This window comes from Perognathus longimembris, chromosome 7 (assembly GCF_023159225.1).
Source record: "Perognathus longimembris pacificus isolate PPM17 chromosome 7, ASM2315922v1, whole genome shotgun sequence".
NCBI classification, from domain to species: domain Eukaryota; kingdom Metazoa; phylum Chordata; class Mammalia; order Rodentia; family Heteromyidae; genus Perognathus; species Perognathus longimembris.
The window spans coordinates 34,915,439-34,933,620 of NC_063167.1; the positions used below are offsets into that span (position 1 = coordinate 34,915,439).

General features: G+C 45.4%; 1 protein-coding gene across 1 annotated transcript; it reads left to right on the forward strand.

Annotated features, from left to right (window-relative positions):
* Positions 1-1,502: 1,502 nt before the first annotated feature.
* On the forward strand, positions 1,503-17,874 carry Shisal2a (shisa like 2A). The gene is made up of 3 exons (XM_048349916.1): positions 1,503-1,684; positions 7,952-8,091; positions 17,630-17,874. Exons 1-3 carry the CDS (start codon positions 1,503-1,505, stop codon positions 17,872-17,874), a joined length of 567 nt encoding a protein of 188 aa, XP_048205873.1.
* Positions 17,875-18,182: the final 308 nt, after the last annotated feature.

Here is an 18,182-nt window from a genome sequence, read left to right on the forward strand (position 1 = left end):
TTTGAATTCTCCCCTGCAAATACTATATGTCACTTGATACATTTATGTACACTTGCATACAACCCCACTGTGTTTACTTGTATATTTATAAATTAGTTCTAGCTTCCACACAAGAGTAAACAAGCATCCTTTGTCTCTCTGGGCCTCACCTCATTTAACATAATTTGTTTCCAGGTCTATCCATTATGTTTGCACAGGATGTATTATCATCTTTCCTAATGGATGAGTAAAATTCCATTGTGTCTATATGCCACATTTTCTTGGACCCATGTGTCCAGAGAGGGGCATGTGGATGGTGGAACGCATTTCTGAATGTGAAGAGGTCTACATGGGCCTGCACTGCTGGAGTTGGGGAAAGATCTGCTTCTCCGGGCAATCCCCAACCACAGGGCAGGGAATAAGGGCACTGTCAGTGCATGAAGAAGCCGGAGGACACTCTCAGGAGAGGAACACAAAGGCGCAATGCCTACGTGCCTTTGATCATACAAAATAAGATTTATCCAAATGAACTCCAAGAAACGGAAACAAGAGAGTTTTTCTTTGTTTTTGTTTTCGTTTTCTTTTTGTTGTTTGTTCATTTATCTGTCTTTTGAGTGGAAATGGAGGGACAAAGAGTGAACAGATGCAGCAATGGTAGTCACTAGACATTATGTTGAAAATGAACTAACTATACACCTTGTGGGTGGGGTTGGGAGGGAAAAACTGGGAGAGAGCCAGGGAAAGGGTGACATTATCCGAAAAGAAATGTACTCATTACCTGACCTATGTAACTGTAACCTTTCTGTACCTCATCTTAATAATACCAATTTAAAAAATTTAAAAAGCAGGAGAAAGGAAGCGACAGGTTAGAAATCAGGAAAACGGGGACATTAAAAAAAAAAAAAGCCCACTGGGAGAAAAGGGGGATTGCTGCGATAGCTGTACGTTGGGGTTCACAGCTGCACAGACCGGGGTTAGAGTCTCAGGGGTTCAGGGACCAGGGGAATAACTTGTGCTGGGTCTGCGAATCCTTGCTCCTCTGGGCGGTGGAGACGGCGACATCCAGTCCTGCGCTCCTCAGCCCGCGGCGGCGGTGGGGTCGCGGGCCCGGCCCCCTGTGGTCCCCGGCACGGCAGCTGGAAGGCGCCTGGCGCAGGTGAGCCTCGAATGCCAGCCGTGCCAGCCGGGCCGCGCGTGCCCCCGGCGCACACGTGGGAGCGGGAGCAGTGCCCAGCCCAGCAGGCGCCCCCCCACCCCCACCCCCACGCTGAGCTCCCGCCGGGGCTCCCCCCGCCCCGCGCCTCGCACCTCGCGCTCCTCCTCCTCCTGGCGCCCACGGGGTCCCACCCGGCGGCGGTGTCCGTCTCTGCCTCGCCATCCCTCGGTCTCCGTCTTCCCCAGGCTGAGCTGGGGTGTGTGTGTGTGTGTCTCCGACAGTCCCTCGATCGCCCGCCGTCCGCCCGTCCGTCTGTCCGTCCCTCCGTCGGTCGGCCCGTCCGTCCGGCGTGCCCGCGGGGCGCGCGATGAGCGGCGCCTGCACGAGCTACGTGAGCGCCGAGCAGGAGGTGGTGCGCGGCTTCAGCTGCCCGCCGCCCGGGGGCGAGGCGGCCGCCGTCTTCTGCTGTGGCTTCCGCGACCACAAGTACTGCTGCGACGACCCGCACAGCTTCTTTCCCTACGAGCACAGCTACATGTGGTGGCTCAGGTACCGGCCCGGGGCCCCAACCCCACCTTGAACCCCGCCCTTACCAGCCTTAGCCGCCCCCTCCCCCGCCCCGGGCCCCCAGCCCAGGCCACCCCTCTCTTCTCCCCTTCGCCAGCCCCACCTCCTCTAGCTCTGTTCTGTCAACCCTAACCCCCAACCATGGTTTAGAACCATGCTTGAAACCCACCCCAGGCTGCTCCCCACCCTCACTCTGTCCCCATTCCAAAATCCGTTCCACCTCCACTTTCACTTAAATCCACTCACAGCAAACTTCGCCCCTCAGGCATTCACCGGATCCCAGTCCTCATCCAGCCACCCACCCGAACCCCCTTCCTGATGGCCACAACCACTTCACCCTTGGTTTCTCCCGGTCCTCAGTACTGAGCACAGTCTTTCTGCTTCACTCACCTCAACCTCCTTTCCTAAAGCCTGCCTGCCACCCCACCTCAGTCCTTCACCCACATTCTGATTTCACATAGGGTCTAGCCCTGCAACCAAACCTCAGCCTCAAACCTGCATCCCTCACTTGGTGCTGCACCCCAGCCCAGCCCTTTCCTTCACTTCCTCATTCAGTCATTGTTTTAGTGACCGCTAGTGTGTGCCCAGCCCTGTGGTAAGTAATCTAGTGGTACCCTGTTCTCAAGCTAAGACAGAAGACCTGGAGGTCAGGACTGCCTCTAGTTCATCTTGACATGTTGGCATAATGGCCTGGCAGTGGGGAGAATGACCAGTCATTGGCTTGAATTCTGACCAAGGCAGCTCTTTTATGCTACTGCAACTAAGGTATAAGGCACTGACAGTTACAAACATTACTTTTTTTCTGGGATGTTCCACCTGTAATTCTAAAGGAGGTTCGGCAACATTATCAGAGCCTGCACATAGGAAGCATATGAATTCATTTTCCATTCATCCACATCATCATTGGTTTACTACAGTCTTTGTTTTATGCCAGGCATTTGGAAAGACACTGGGGATACAACCACCAATTATTCTCTGCCCCAGAGGAGCTCCCAGTCCATTTAGAGAGACGCTACCTGAACAGAAGTAAAACAATGGAATATTTGTTGCAGGCCCACTGTATGGAAGTGGAAATAAGGTGGTACAGAGAAAGTGGGAGTGCTTTATATCTGGACTTCCCCTTGAAGTACAAGGAAAGTGGGAGGCTTTGGGTCTAAACAAAACCTGGTCCAAACCTCATCTCTGTCTTACTAGCTGCATGGGTTGGAAATGTTATTTCATCTCCCGATCTCTTTTCTCATCTTAAAAATAGGGGCCTATCACATGGAATTGTTGTAAGGAGTATAATAATGCATATGTCAAATGACCAGTGCATATAGTAGACATTCAATAGAAGAGAGTTCCCTTTCCTTGTTCATGGGGGTGGGATGTGAAGCTGGGAGTATGAAAGTGAATTATCAAGATCTACCAATATCATAGCAGACTGAGATTTTTGAGAACACTACCCAGGACCACACAAGGATTAGATGCTTTTAAGAAATCACAGCCTTGGCTTATGTCTCTATTTTATGGATGGGAAGACTTGAAAGAGGTTAAGTTGCTTATCTGCACATGCCCTAGTGAGAAGTGGAAGAGCTGGGAAGAGTACACAGGCTTATCTGGCCTCAAGCCTGGGCTGGTGTTGTTCTAGGGCTCTCTAAACTTAGCCTGGCCCTCTTATAACCTAATCTACTCAGATCACTCACAAAGCACTCACCGATAGTGGTGTCTTTGGAGCACCCTGCTGGTCCTGGGAAACACAGAGATGAGCAACCCTCTCAGCACCCAGGAGGAACCCCTTCCCTACACATGTCCAGGATCCCTCCTGTTGCTGTGGAAACCCTCTCCCCATGGAGTACCTCAGGTTCAGACAATGTTTCAGGAGAGGATTGGGTGCAATGATCTCTGAAGTCACATCTCATGTCACTGTGACCCCAAGGGCAGTTAAAAGGCTGGGGGGAGGGGACATTTCCTCCTGAGCTCAAACATAAAGTGGTTCATAAACATCACTGACAGTGGTGGGGCTGGGAACGACCGGGAGGGGCCTCAGGGCATCTAGAGGATCAGTGAGCTCTGAACCAGAAACACCTTTGTCCTTCCCACCCTTAGGATCCCGACAGAGCCCTACCACTTCAAGCATGGAGAGCTTAATTTTACTCTGAGTTCTATTTGGTCTTTTACATGAAAAGTGATTCTTGCAAACATGAAATTGTCCAGGTATGCTCTGTTTCCTTGGAGAGAAAGAATGTTTGAGTGGGCTTTAAAAGCAAGACACCCCATGGAAGAGCAGCTGTTACTTGCGTATCAACTGAACCACCTCGTTCTGCTCGTACCAGGATGTGAGTTGGAAAACAGCAGCCTTGTAGGAGGGCAGAGTTGGTGGTCAGGCACTGTATCTAATCCTTAGGGAGACCTGGTGAGATAGGAAGCTTTATAAATGAAGACCCAAAGGGTAAAATTATTTCCTTGCTTATATGTGACAGAACCTGGATTCAAACCTAGAACTCCCTGGTGCCAAAGCTGCTCCTCAGATTCTTTTTAAACTTCACAGTGGTTTTTGTTTGCCATTTAGAATCAGGCCAATGAACTCCTACAAGGCCAAATGTCCTTTCAAACCTTTCCTGAGACTGAGAACTCACCACCTCCTGAGGCAGTGTCTTCCATGGGACAATTCTGATCATTTAAAGTTCAGCTTATACTAAGACCAGAATTTCCTCCTTAGAGTCTTCCCTTCTGTCCCCAGCTCTATACACAGAGGTGATTCCCCACTCTCCAGGCAGACACAAGCAGAGGTACTGCCTGCTTTTCCACCGACCTCCAATCTGGGACACATTCCACAGTCCTCTCACCCTTTCCACAAAAAAACTACTTTTAGAGGCTCTTTTCCATCCAGGTACCCATAGATGCCCGTCATAACAGGTGGAATCCCCACATGAGCACAGATCTACCAGCAGCTCTGTAACCATTAAGTATACCTGAAATGAGAAAATGACGTTTGGAGTACTCACAGGAACTAAAAAGTACAATAGATAGATAGATAGATAGATAGATAGATAGAGTACCAAGTGGAAAGAACAGATGAAATTAAAAAGGGAAATAAATTATGGAAAGTCGGGCTGGGGATATGGCCTAGTGGCAAGAGTGCTTGCCTCGTATACTTGAGGCCCTGGGTTCAGTTCCCCAGCACCACATATACAGAAAATGGCCAGAAGTGGCGCTGTGGCTCAAGTGGCAGAGTGCTAGCCTTGAGCAAGAAGAAGCCAGGGACAGTCCAAGCCCCAGGACTGGCCAAAAAAAAAAAGAAATTATGGAAAGTCAATGTCTTAGTTTGGGTTCCTCCAGAAGGCTAAGATACAGATCTGATGGCAAATATTTTTATATGGAAAATGATAGTCCAGAAAACATTGGTGGGGCGGTGGGAAAGGGAGACAGGAAAGGAAGAAGACAGCGATGGTGTTTTACCAAGCCAATTACAACAACATAATCAGAATGGAAACTCTGCCAGCCAATGTAGAATGGACTGAGTTATTCCATCTGAAGGCCAGGAATCAGTGCACTGATTTGTTACTTTAGTCATGGGCTGTTAGAGAAAGGAAGATATTATCCTGTACTTCTACCTGCTCTGTGTACAGGCAGAACTTTTTCTGGGTCCAAGAAAGTCCTCAAGCAGAGATCCAGATGGCCAGAAGATTCCACATTGCTAAGACCCAAGGAGACATAGACAGGACATTCACAGCCTGAACTACACCCAGAGACAGCTTGTTAGTAGTTTGGCATATTTCCATCCCATCTCACATATATAGCGATATGTATATATTTACACTTACTTTGTTAAGTTGTGATTAAACAATATCTTTATTTATTTATTTATTTATTTATTTTTCCTTGGCCAGTCCGGGGCCTTGGGCTCAGGGCCTGAGCACTGTCCCTGGCTTCCTTTTTTGCTCAAGGCTAGCACTCTGCCACTTGAGCCACAGCACCACTTCTGGCCGTTTTCTGTATATGTGGTGCTGGGGAATCGAACCCAGGGCCTCATGTATACGAGGCAAGCTCTCTTGCCACTAGGCCATATCCCCAGCCCAAACAATATCTTTAGTACAGTCTTGTTTTCACATAACACAACCTCATAAAAATTTATCCATGATCAGCTTGGCATGATGGCACACCTCTGCAATGCTAGCAGTTCAGAGGCCAAGGCAAGAGGATCTTGAGTTTGAGTCTACTTTGGACTATATAGTAAGACCTTGTCTCAAAAAAACCCATTATACATAACTTAGGTATTATTTGAAACCATGTTTTAGTGGCTGTATACTAGTCCATTGCAGCGATGTCCAGCAACTCTTCAAACACCTCGCTCATGTGATGGAGTTTGCTTTTTTTGTTTTGTATTATTTCTTTTGAGAGATGGGGTCTGACCATGTTGTATGTGTGGCTCTAAACTCCCAGGCTGAAGCCATCCTGAACATCCTGAGGTAAGAAATAGCTGAGACTACAGGCATATGCCACTGTACCTGGCTCTCAGTGTCTTTCAGTGTAAATTACCCATCAGCCAGCTGTGAAGGAGATCTTGAAGAAGTGGCAAGAGCAGGAGTCTGGTACTAGAGTTAAAGCAGAGCGTAAACAAGAATTCTAGAGTAGGAGGAGAAGGCAGGAATGCATAAACAAAGCCTGGTTCCTACCCATCCCTTCCTATCAGAGGATACAATACCTGACACAGTAGAGATTCAACAGTGTTTCCCAACTGCTTAACATGTGTCAGACAAAGACAAGCTGATTAAACATGGCCTGACTCCACCTTCAGGAGTTACATAAGGAATATGCTGAACACCTACTATGAGCCAAGAATATATTTCAATATCATACATTCTCACTACTGCCTGTGTTTTGATCACTTTCTTTTTTTCTGAAACTGAAAAGGTTAACTAACTTCAAGATCTCACAGTGAGTCAGTTTCCAAGCTGGGTCTGAACCTAGGTTAGTCTGAGTCCAAAGCCTGAGTTAAATAATAATATACCCAGCTGGTATCAACTAGAGAATTGTCTGTTGTATGTGATGGGGGAAACCCCACATATCTGGTGTTGTGTCAGGGGCTGGGATTATAGCCTAGTCATAGAGTGCTTGCCTTGCATACAAGAAGCCCTGGGTTCGATTCCTCAGTACCACATATATAGAAAAAGCCAGAGTAGGGCTGTGGCTCAAGTGGCAGAGTGCTAGCCTTGAGCAAAAAGAAGCCAGGGACGGTGCTCAGACCCTGAGTTCAAGCTCCAGGACTGGCAAAAAAAAAAAAAAAAAAAAAAGTGCTGTGTTAGGTGGTAGAAGGAAAAAGCAAACCTTTTCATCATACCAGGTAGCCAAGGCTTCCTGCCTTAGGGTAGAGACTGTGAGGTTACAGCATGAAGAGGAGTTGACCCTGGGTATGGTCAGAATGACCTTGCATTGGGTCAGAATTTACTTTCAGGCTCAAAAGACAGCTGGTGTGTGTGTGTGTGTGTGTGTGTGTGTGTGTGTGTGTGTGTTTTAAACCAAGGCATTCTGTATCTTTTTTAAAAATTTAATTTTATTGTCAAGGTGATGTATGGAGAGGTTACAGTTACATATGTAAGGTAGGGAGTATATTTTTTGTCATACTTGTTACCCCTTCCTTCATTTTTCTCCCACCTTCCCTCCCCCCCCCATCTATATCTCTTGATTTGGGGGGAAGTAAAGTCAGGAAGGCTTTAAAGCCATCTCCAGCCAGGCTGTGGTGACTCATGTCTATAACCCTAGCCACCCAAGAGACTGTGATCACTGTTCAGCTCAAGCAGGAAAGTCTGTGGAACTCATATCTCCAATTAAATACCCAAAAAACAGAAGTGGAGATATGGCCCAAGTGATAGAATGCACTACCCTTGAAAACAAAATCTCAGGGATAGGTCCTAGGCCCTGAGTTCAAGCCCCAAGACTAGCACCAAAAACAAAATAAAACAAACAAACAAAACTCCAGTCTTCTGGGGAGAGAGGCTGAGGAAAGCTGGAAGAGAAAGCAAGAAGGAAGGAAACACATCCTGAATGCTAGCTCCAAGAGGCACTGACTAAGCACTGTCACATTGTATATGTAGTTAGTACTTGGCATGTCGTTGGTATTTCTTCTCATACTTAGGAACAAAAAGCTTAAGACAAGTTGGGACAGAACAAAAGAAGTCAGGCTTGATTCCTACCACCATTCTCTAACGGGCTACCTCCCGTCCCCACCCCCTAACACTCAGCTCCCATGTGGTCTTCTCTCCCCAGTGTTGGCGCTCTGGTGGGCCTCTCCATAGCAGCGATGGTTCTCCTTGCCTTCGTCGTGACTGCCTGTGTGCTTTGTTACTTGTTCATCAGCTCAAAGCCCCACACAAAGTTGGACCCGGGCTTAAGCTTACAGATGACAGGTAAGAATGAGGCCACATGACTTCTTTATACTGAGCAGGCTAGCACCTTTCCGGAAGGGAGCTAATTAGAAATGGTGTTGGGAACATTTGCTTCCTGACTGTTCCTGGAAGATGCAGAAGCAGCAGCACATTTATCAGGAGGTATCAGGCCCAGAGTTTATCTGAGTCCCTTAATGTAGTCAACACTTTGTTACATGAAGATTAATCCGAGTGGTAGATTTTCTGAGATGATGTTCTAATTCAAGCCATAGGGAATACAAACAGATTTTAATATTATCCCAAACAAAACAGACATTACTATGACAAGTTTGCTGCTCCCCAAACTCAAAGTGATTCAGAAACTACAGGATTTTTTTTTTTTATATAATCCATTGTTTTCACTACCTATCCTCTCATAAGCAGAGATCATCTAGAGCCTCTAAAAGCCAAAATCACAGAGTTACAACCTGCACCACAGGAAATACAGCTGGGAAGTGGGAGGGAGTCAAGCTGAGCAAATATCAGGGAAGGAGAATGGCAAGGTGGGTGGTAGTCAAGTTTTAGAGGAAGACAAGGCCAGAGTCATTATTTGTAAAAGATAAAATTTCTAGCTGGGCACTGGTGACTCATACCTCTATCCTAGCATCTATCTTGGGAGGCTGAGGTCTGAAGATCAAGGTTGGAAGCCAGCCCCTGAAGGAAGGTCCCATGAGACTCTTATTTCCAGTTAACGACCCAGAAGTTGGAGGATTCCAATGGTTCTCTGTGGAGTGAGAAATTCCCAGGAAGCATTGGCAGGGGAATAGGAAAAGAAATCAGAATGTAAGGAACATATTGGTAAATTTAGGCCAATCAAATTAAATCAAATACAAATTATACAGACGATTCCATACATGAAATTAACAAACATGGCCTAGGAAGAAAAATATATAATGTAGACATGTAAGTATCTACCAACAATAGCACACAATTGATCTTATTCTCTGATCCTGTATTTGCAAGCTTATCTGCTTGCTAAAATGTAACCTCTAAATCAATATTTGAGGCACTGCTGAGGTTATTTGCAGATGTGGGCAGTGCAGAGGGACAAAAACTGTGAGGTACACACTTTCCAAGTAATATTGACCCTGGTGACATTCTGCTTTCTTGTTCCAGCTCTAAACCGAAAAACAAGTTCCTATTTGCAGTCTGTTCAATGTCAGTTTTAAAAACAAAAAACAACAACAACAACAAAAAACACAGTACTGGAGCTGTGGCTCAAGAGGTAGAACGTTAGCCTTGAGTGAAAGAGCTCAGGGACAGCGCCCAGGCCCCGAGTTCAAGCCCCACAACTCACCAAAAAACTAACAAAATAACACCGAGTTAAAAAATATTTTTTTCCTGGGCTAGGAATATGGCCTAGTGGTAGAGTGCTTGCCTCACATACATAAAGCCCTGGGTTCGATTCCTCAGCACCACATATATAGAAAAGAGCCAGAAGTGGCGCTGTGGCTCAAGTGGTAGAGTGCTAGCCTTGAGCAAAAAAAAAGCAGCCAGGGACAGTGCTCAGACCCTGAGTTCGAGCCCCAGGACTGGCAAAAAAAATTTTTTGTGTGATTTTTGTTGGCAGTTTCACTGTTTAAAATAACCTCATTGAGGGCAGTGGATGTAACTCAGGGTTAGAGCAATTGCCTAGCAAGCACAAGGTTCTGGGCTTGATCCCCAACACTGCAAATAACAACAACAATAAGAATAAGGTATATCCTATAAGCATAGTGTTGAAGTGATATCTATCTAGCATAAGAAGGCTTGTATCTTGAGGGAAAACTATGTCTATTGTTCAGTGCTGTTGGCTATGACTTCAATTTTAACAAATTAGTTGTATATACTAAATAAGGTATCTTTGAACATCAATACACAAAAGCAAGGTTATGTATTGACTAACAGACAAAAGTATTATAACCAGAAATACACAGGAACTATGCTTCCTCTAGGAGCAATGATTTAATAGTTGTTAATTCGGTGTTGGTGATAACTTTCCAGAACATAACTAATGTGAATAATGAGAATTGACTGCATTTAAAATAAAACAGAATTGATATCTAGAATATGTAAGTACACTGTTGGACAAATCAGAAAAATGTACTCTACATACACAAATGCCCAATATACATAGAAGGGTGCTCAACCTTCCTAATAACCAAAATGCAGTTTAAGAATGATATTTCTGCCAGGAGTTCATGCCTCATGCCTCTAATCCTAGCTACTCAGGAAGCTAAGATCTGAGAATTGTTGTTTGAAGCCAGCCTGAGCAGGATAATTGGTGAGATTCTTTTGTTGTTGTTGTTGTTTTTGGCCAGTCCTGGGCCTTGGACTCAGGGCCTGAGCACTGTCCCTGGCTTCCTTTTGCTCAAGGCTAGCACTTTGCCACTTGAGCCACAGCGCCACTTCTGGCTGTTTTCTGTATATGTGGTGCTGGGGAATTGAACCCAGGGCCTCATGTATACGAGGCAAGCTCTCTTGCCACTAGGCCATATCCCCAGCCCAATTGGTGAGATTCTTATCTCCAATTACCCAGAAAACCAGAGGCGGTGCTGTGGCTCAAAAGTGGTAGAGTGCTAACATTGAGCAACAAGCAAACAAACAAACAAAACAACCCAAAAAGCCCTCAGAGATAGCATCCAGACCCCAAGTTCAAGCCCCACAACTGAAAAAAAAAATAAAAATATTCCCTTTTAAGACAATTCTACTGACACAAGCCTAGAAATGGATCATATTAATAATGAGAAAATTGGAGTAGAAATGGATACTATCATATGTGGATGGTTAGAGTGTAAATTGGTATAGCCGCTTTGTGCAGAAATTTTACAGTGCCAACTTAAAACTAAAATGCATGGACCCCGTAACTCAGCAATTGGATGTAAGGCAGAAGACTTGTAAAGTAGATATCATGCTAGCTGGTCATATTGGAAAGAAATGAAGGGTTCATCAGTAGAAAGATGGATATATAAACTGTGGTTCTCATAATGCTAAAATATGCTACAGTAGTTAAAGGAATGAACCAACTCTAACAGTAACTGAACAGTGTAGAGATACTAGTACTATTCCCACTTTAAAGATGGGTAAGGTAAAGTTAAAAAAAAAAGATGGGGAAACTGAGGCTGGAAACCGAGGCTAGTGAGTGATAGAGCCACTTTACCTCTGCCTTCTTCCTCTCCTTATCCCTTTTGCCACAAGAAGGAGCTCTCTGTATGTACTAAGCACCATTTGAAACTACATGCACCATCTCATCTAATCTTCCTATAACCATAGAACCATTTCCATTTCCCTTGGAGAGAAGGATGTCACTGATCCGCCATTGTTCAGATGTGAAAAACAGGTCTCAAAGAGGTCACATGTTTTCCCCAATGGATCGCAGCTTGTCAATGGTGGAACTGGAATCAAGCATTGTGTCCTGGCTGCCAAAGCCCCATTCTTTCCATCATGCAAAGCCAGAACTATGGATTCTCTAACCTTGTGCTGTGCCTCCCCTCATGCCTTTCTGGCTATGTGGGCACACAGTTCAGTCTTGGCTCTGTGGATGAACCACCCTCCAGCTTCTCAATGCTCAGACACCAGCTGTGTGGGACATCATGTCCCTAACATTATGTTCTACCCCACTTTTCTCACTATTAATATGATCCATTTCTACGTTTTTGCCAGTAAAATTGTTTTAAAAAAGGTATGCCCTTCTTCAATGGCAATCTGGCTATTACAATGATTGGGACACCATTTTTTGGCTTACTTTGAAGATGGAATGTTCATTTTCTGACCTTTACCATGTGATAGCTTTGCTCAATCTCAAGTCTTGTTCCTCCTTCTCTGTTGTGTTGGCTTCTGTCCTCTGCACCCAAAGCCTCAGCCCAGGAGCCTTGACTCCTCTTTCCATCTGAGACAGTTTATAGGCCCACTGGTTTATATTCCTCAGAGCTTTACCCTTTATAGACTTAAACAATTCTGTCTTCTGCCCTGTCCTTTAGTAGGACATGTAGGGAGATGATTCAGCCCACTTCACAGCAGGGGAAATGAATTGAGTGTCTACAAACAATGAATTTGTGCTGCTGGGATGACTGCTCAGATCTCTCAAATTTTAGAGCTTATGATCATTGTGCTGTACTTCGGGTCCTTATCTCTAAGAAGGGGAGCTAAGAAGGGTGGAAGAAGTCTCCATGGCATAGTAGAAATGGAGAAGCAGTTCGCACATAGGCTCCTCTGCCAACCCAAACTCTGTCCCCTTAGACCCCTCTTCATCTGTAGCTCCTCATACTTGAAATGCAAAAGACACTGTGACTTTCTTTTCTTTTCCTTTGCTTTTTCCTGCAGTGCCGAGGATCAAAATCAGAGCCCTGAACATGCAGGGCACAAGTGTGTGTGTGTGTGTGTGTGTGTGTGTGTGTGTGTGTGTGTGTGTGTGTATGCTGTACTGAGGCATGAACTCAGAGCTTTGTGCTCTTGCTTGGCTTTTTCTGCTCAAAGCTGGCACTACTACATGAGCCACATCTCCACATCACACCTCAACCTCTAAGCTTCATCTCTAACCCCGGTAACTTCCTTACTCTAGGACTCTGAGGAACTAGCTATATCAGAAAGGTGAGTCCATACTGTTTTGCTAAGCATTGGGCATGTGTAACCTGATCAACTACTCTGGCAGGTGGTTATTATCAAAATATTTTAGGAAGTGGTGCTGTGGCTCAAGTGGTAGAGCGCTAGCCTTGAGCTGAAGAGTGCCAAGGCCCAGAGTTCAAGCCCAACTACCAACAAAAACAAAACAAAACAAAATATTTTGCAGGTGAGCTAAGCGAGGTGACTATAGAGATGATGTTCCAACCTAGGTACATTTAATGGGACAAAGCAAATCAGGAAAACATTTAAAGGCATTTAAGGTTTTATCTGTCATTCTCCTCTTGAAAAAGTTAATACCTTGAAAATCTCATTAATTGACCACTGTCACTCATAGGGCTCCTCTAAATCAAGTCTGGTGGCTCTCACTGTGCAGATGGGAAAGGTGGAGCCCACAGAGGGAGAGTACTATGCCTATGGTCACCAGGCCAGTTAGCGGTCAAGCCTTTGCCTTGCAGGCCAATGGGCCTTTCTCTTTCTCCGAGGAGTGACTTCTGTTACCCATCTCACTTTTCAGAGAGTGCTCCATCATCCCTGATCCCACTGCTTTTCAATTAACTGTACTTGCAGGCGACAACTGCAAACCACACACTTAAGTTCACAGGTGCCATCCATGAGTTAATCTAAGCAGAAAAAAAGAAATCTGAGACCTTAACTTCAAGGATGATCACCAAGGCCAGTGTCAAGGGCAGGATTGAGGTCTCCAGGTAGGGAGCTGGCCACAGGTCCCTGGGGAAAGGTAAGAAAGCACCGCCCTCTTTTTCTAATCTTGGTCTTCCTGTTCTCATTATGTGGTCTTAATCAAGTCTCTATCCCCTGGGCCTCAATTTACTTTGTAAAATGTAAAGAATAATATCTACTATGATGTGTACGTGGTATATAGTTAGTCTCAAAACATGGTACTTTCTTTTTTCTTTTCTTTTCTTTTTCTGGTCATGTTGAACTCAGGACCTGGGCAACATTTCTGAGCTTTTGTGCTCAAGATTAGCACTCAGCAACTTTGAGCCCCAGCATTTTGGTAGTTAATTGGAAAAAAAAAAAAATCTCCCAGATTTTCTTGCCTGGGCTGGTTTGAACCACAGTCCTCAGCTCTCAGCCTCCCGAGTAGCTAGGATTACAGGTGTGAGCCACCAGTGCCTGGCTTGCAGAATTTTGTGTGTGTTTATATGTCCAGTACTGGGGTCTAAATTCAGAGCCATGTGCTCTTGCTTGGCTTTTTCTGCTCAAAGCTGGCATTCTATTACCACTTGAGCCATGAGCCATGCCTCCACTTCTGGCCTTTGTTTTTTTGTTTGTTAATTGGGTAAGGATCTCTCTAACTTCTTTGTTTAGGTGGCTTTGATCCTCAGATCTCAGCCTCCTGAGTAGCTTGGATTACAAGTGTGAGCCATCAGTGCCTGGTAAGTTTGCAGAATTTTGACAGTGATGCAAAAGCAATTCAACTGGAAAAGAATAGTCTTTTCAATAGTGTTAGAACTGCAGCATAATTAGAGTACCATTAGGTTCACACAAAAAATAAGCCTTATCATATAGTAACATACACAGATACTATCTGATTACAGTCTGTTATTTTGGGGTCCACTATTCTATCATACAAACCAGTAATCATATTCCTGGGTTCTTATAGAGAAATGAAAAGAAAACCTGTATAAAAACATGTATACCAAATGTTTATAGCAGCTTTACTTCTAGTAGACAAAAGCTGGAAACAATTTAAATGTCTTTTCAGTGGGCAAAGATACAACCACACAGTGGAATACTACACAGCCCTAAAAAGGAATGTAGTCAACACATGCAATGGCTTGAGTGGATCTCAGTATTACTTAGTCAAGTGAAAAAGCCAATCTCAAATGGTTGAGTATTTTATAATTCCATTTCTATACTACCAAAATAGCAAAACTGAAGTCATAGAGAGTAGGGTAGTGGTTACCAAGCACGAGATTTAATAGGAAGGTCTGACTACATATAGCCAGTGGGAGCAGGTTTCTCAGCAGTGATGAGTACTTTATCCTGATTATGGTAGCAGTGATCACAGAAATCTATACATATAGTGCCATATAGTATAGTATAGTATATAGTGGCATATAGAAGCAGGTAAGAATAAATAAGACCTATAGTTGGGTTTATCAATTTCTAGCAATATCAGTCTTTCTAGTTATATAAATGTTCTCCTTAGGATTCTATAAATGCTATTGTTGGGACAGCTGGATAAAGGGAACACTGCATCTCTGTGCTATTTTGATCATTTCTGGTGAGTTTCAGGTTACTTAAAAATAGAAAGTTCGTAGAAAAAAAAAATAAAAGGTGAGAAGTCCAAAAGGAGGATTGGCTGTGGGCATGGTGTGTGCAAGGTTCACGGTCCTGGGCCTGTGGCTGTACTCAAAACTCTCAGCTCTGCCCTCTGTCTCGGGCTGGCTTCCTCCACTGCTGATTTTTCTTCTGGTTGCGAATTGGCTACCACAGTCCCTGGGACTACAGGCTTTTGGTTCCCATCAAGCAGAAGGCATCAGAGGGTGCCATTCCTTCCTTCAGTGAAAAAGAAAAAGAGCAAATGGAGTGAGCCCTACTTGATTGGACCACCTAAGGTCAATGCTCTGCATTGATTGCCCATTCATGTAGTAAAGAAACGGGATAACTATTGGTTTGGATCCTTTGAGCCCACTCCTAGAGCTGGGATAGGGCCAATCCCACCCAAATGAGCTATCTAAATGGAGTAGTGGGGGATGGTTGTTGAGTAGCCAACTCCAGCTCTTCATCCTCCTTGAATGAGACTCTTCCCCTTGGTTTCCAAGGCACCATTTTTCCTGGATAGAGATCCTATGTCTTAAAGCATAGGAGTTTGCTGGGCAGAGAAGGTATAAAATAGTTTTCTAGGAAGAAGAAACAGTACAAGAAAAGGCTCAGCAACTTGATGGAAAAGACCCACTTAAGGATTCATGAAAACCCTGGTGTGGCAAAGTGTTGGGAAAATGGAGAGGAACAGAAAAGGAATAGGAACAGGTCGGACTTGATCATCAACAGGCGAGGACTGTTTATTGAGGAACAGTGAGGGGCACAAACCTTCCCTTGGGTTTGTAGGGTTTGGAGGTTGTGCGAGGGGGTGAATTTGGGACCAGACTTATATGGAGTCTGAGCAAGGAGGCAGAGTCTAATGAAAGCACTACTAGGCCTAGGAAGTTGGTGGCTTTTCCTTGGGCCCACAATGGACTTTTTACAGCTGGGCCTAGGTGAATTGTCCTGCCTGCATATCAAAGCAGGCTCACACATACCTGAGGTTTTATCTGGTGCCTGTATGGGCCTGGGAAAACTGGGTGGGGGTCAATTCTTCATATTCCATCTTTGAACACATAGAATGAGCCTAGAGGTCAGATGCAAGTCTTTCATTGAGTTCTTGACAAAAGAGTGGTAGTAATGAAGCTACAGGAGAGAATTGGACCAGTTCCTGAAGAGCCTTGATGTCACCTCAAGGATCATAGGTAATGTGAAGCCACTGGAGGCTTTTAAGAAAGCATAATATATGGATTCATCAAACCTTAAAAAGGTCTCTCTGGAGGTTAGGTACAATGGAGGATGCCTGTAATCCCAGCTTCTTGGGAGGCAGTGATTAGGAGGATCAAGACCAGCCCAGGAAAAATGTTGGGGGGAAAAAGTTGGAAAGTCTTTTTTCAATCAACAAGAGCTAGATGCTGTGGCCCATGTCTGCCATCCCAGATAAGCAGGAAGGAGAAATAGGAGGAATGTGGTTTGAGCTGGCCTGAGCCAAAAATGTAAGACTCCAGTTGAAAAGTAATGAAAACAAAGAGTCAGGGGATGTGGCTCAAGTGGCAGAGTACCTACCTACCAAGGGCAAGGATCTGAATTCAAAATGTAGTACTGGGGGCTGGGAATGTGGCTTAGTGATAGAGTGTTCGCCTAGCATGCATAAAGCCCTGGATTCGATTCCTCAGCACCACATATACAGAAAAAGCCAGAAGTGGTGCTGTGGTTCAAGAGGTAGAGTGCTAGCCTTGAGCAAAAAGAAGCCAGGGACAGTGTCAGGCCCTGAGTTCAAGCCCCAGGACTGGGGGGGAAAAAATCAATACCAAAAAGAAAGAGAGGAAGGGGGGAGGGGAGAGAGAGAGAGAGGATGTGAGGGAAGGAAAAGATAACCATCTTTGTGGCTACAGCATGGAGGATAGACTGTAGACTTCTTTCAGTGGTCTGGGCAGAAAATGATGACATCTTCATATCAGGCTACAGCCTTGAAGACAGACAGAAATGGGTGGAGGAGGCATCTGGTGAGCAGGTGAAATCAGCAGGACCTGGTAAAACTCTTGGCTTTATTCTGGAGTGGAGGCAAAGCCTTGAAATTCCAGCTTAAACACTTGAGATTACTTTCTTGGGGGGTAGGGAGGGCGCTGGGGCTTGAACTCTGGGCCTGGGTACTGACCCTGATCTGCTTCTGCTCGAGGCTAGCACTCTACCAATTGAGCCACAGCTCTACTTCTGGGGGTGTGTGTGTGTATGTGTGTGTGTGTGTGTGTGTGTGTGTGTGTGTGTGTGTGTGTGTGTGTGTGTGATTAGAGCTAAGAGTCAATAACCTTTCTGCCCCAGCTGGCCTTGAATCAGGTGCATGACCCTCAAATCCCAGCCTCCTGAGTAGTTAGGATTACAGGCCTGAGCCACTAGCACCTGGCCACACAATGGGTTTTTAAGAGAGCCTGTCTCCTGGGGCTGTGGTGAAAGTCAAATCTTCATGTCTCCCCTATGAATGTATACATTCCTGGGAAATACTGCTAGCTCCTAGGGCATGCTGTGGTCTGTTGTGAACAAGAGTTCATTTTATGAGTGATGCAACTACGCACAATGCACTGTTTATAGGGGCTGGTCCTGGAGGAAAGGGGTCTACAGGAGGAAGCCCCCTCAGCATGTTGTGTTTCAGGCCCTGAGGCGGTTCCCCCAGATCATCAAGGAACAAACACAGCCATCACAATGGAGTTGCCAAGGACGAACTCTCTCACACAGAGTTACCCTTCCTCAAACCGGTGGCTGGAAAGCAAGGAGAGGCAGACCCTGGGCTCTAAGCACTTCCTCCAGCACTGCTTCATGGCCACCGTGACTACCATTCCAGTCAGCCCAGAGGAGGTAACTGACCCCACTGGAGATGCCTGTGGACCAGTCCCATAAACATCCAATAAATATCTCTACATCATTCGTTCTGGAGTCTGTTTTCAGTGTGGAAGGCAGGATTGGGGATGGTCAAAGGGACATTGGAGCCTGGTGGGGTACATGAGGGCTTTTCCAGCAAAGGCAGCCAGTCCTGCGGTGGACCCAGGCACCCTATTCTGTTTGGCCTGCTGCAGGCCAAAAGAATTGAGCAGGATCTGAGTCTTCAGAAGAATGGCCGGTAACAATTCCTGTCACACAGAGAAGCCTGTGGGGGGATGCAGAGAGCACCTCTTCTAAGTGATGAGTCAGAGAATTGCCATTTGCTT

Excerpts from the sequence above, each read along its gene's own strand:
- Shisal2a (XM_048349916.1), top strand. The coding sequence starts at position 1,503 with ATGAGCGGCGCCTGCACGAGCTACGTGAGCGCCGAGCAGGAGGTGGTG. Across the intron at positions 1,685-7,951 it reads AGCTACATGTGGTGGCTCAG|TGTTGGCGCTCTGGTGGGCC; the intron begins GTACCGGCCCGG and ends TTCTCTCCCCAG. Across the intron at positions 8,092-17,629 it reads CTTAAGCTTACAGATGACAG|GCCCTGAGGCGGTTCCCCCA; the intron begins GTAAGAATGAGG and ends GTTGTGTTTCAG.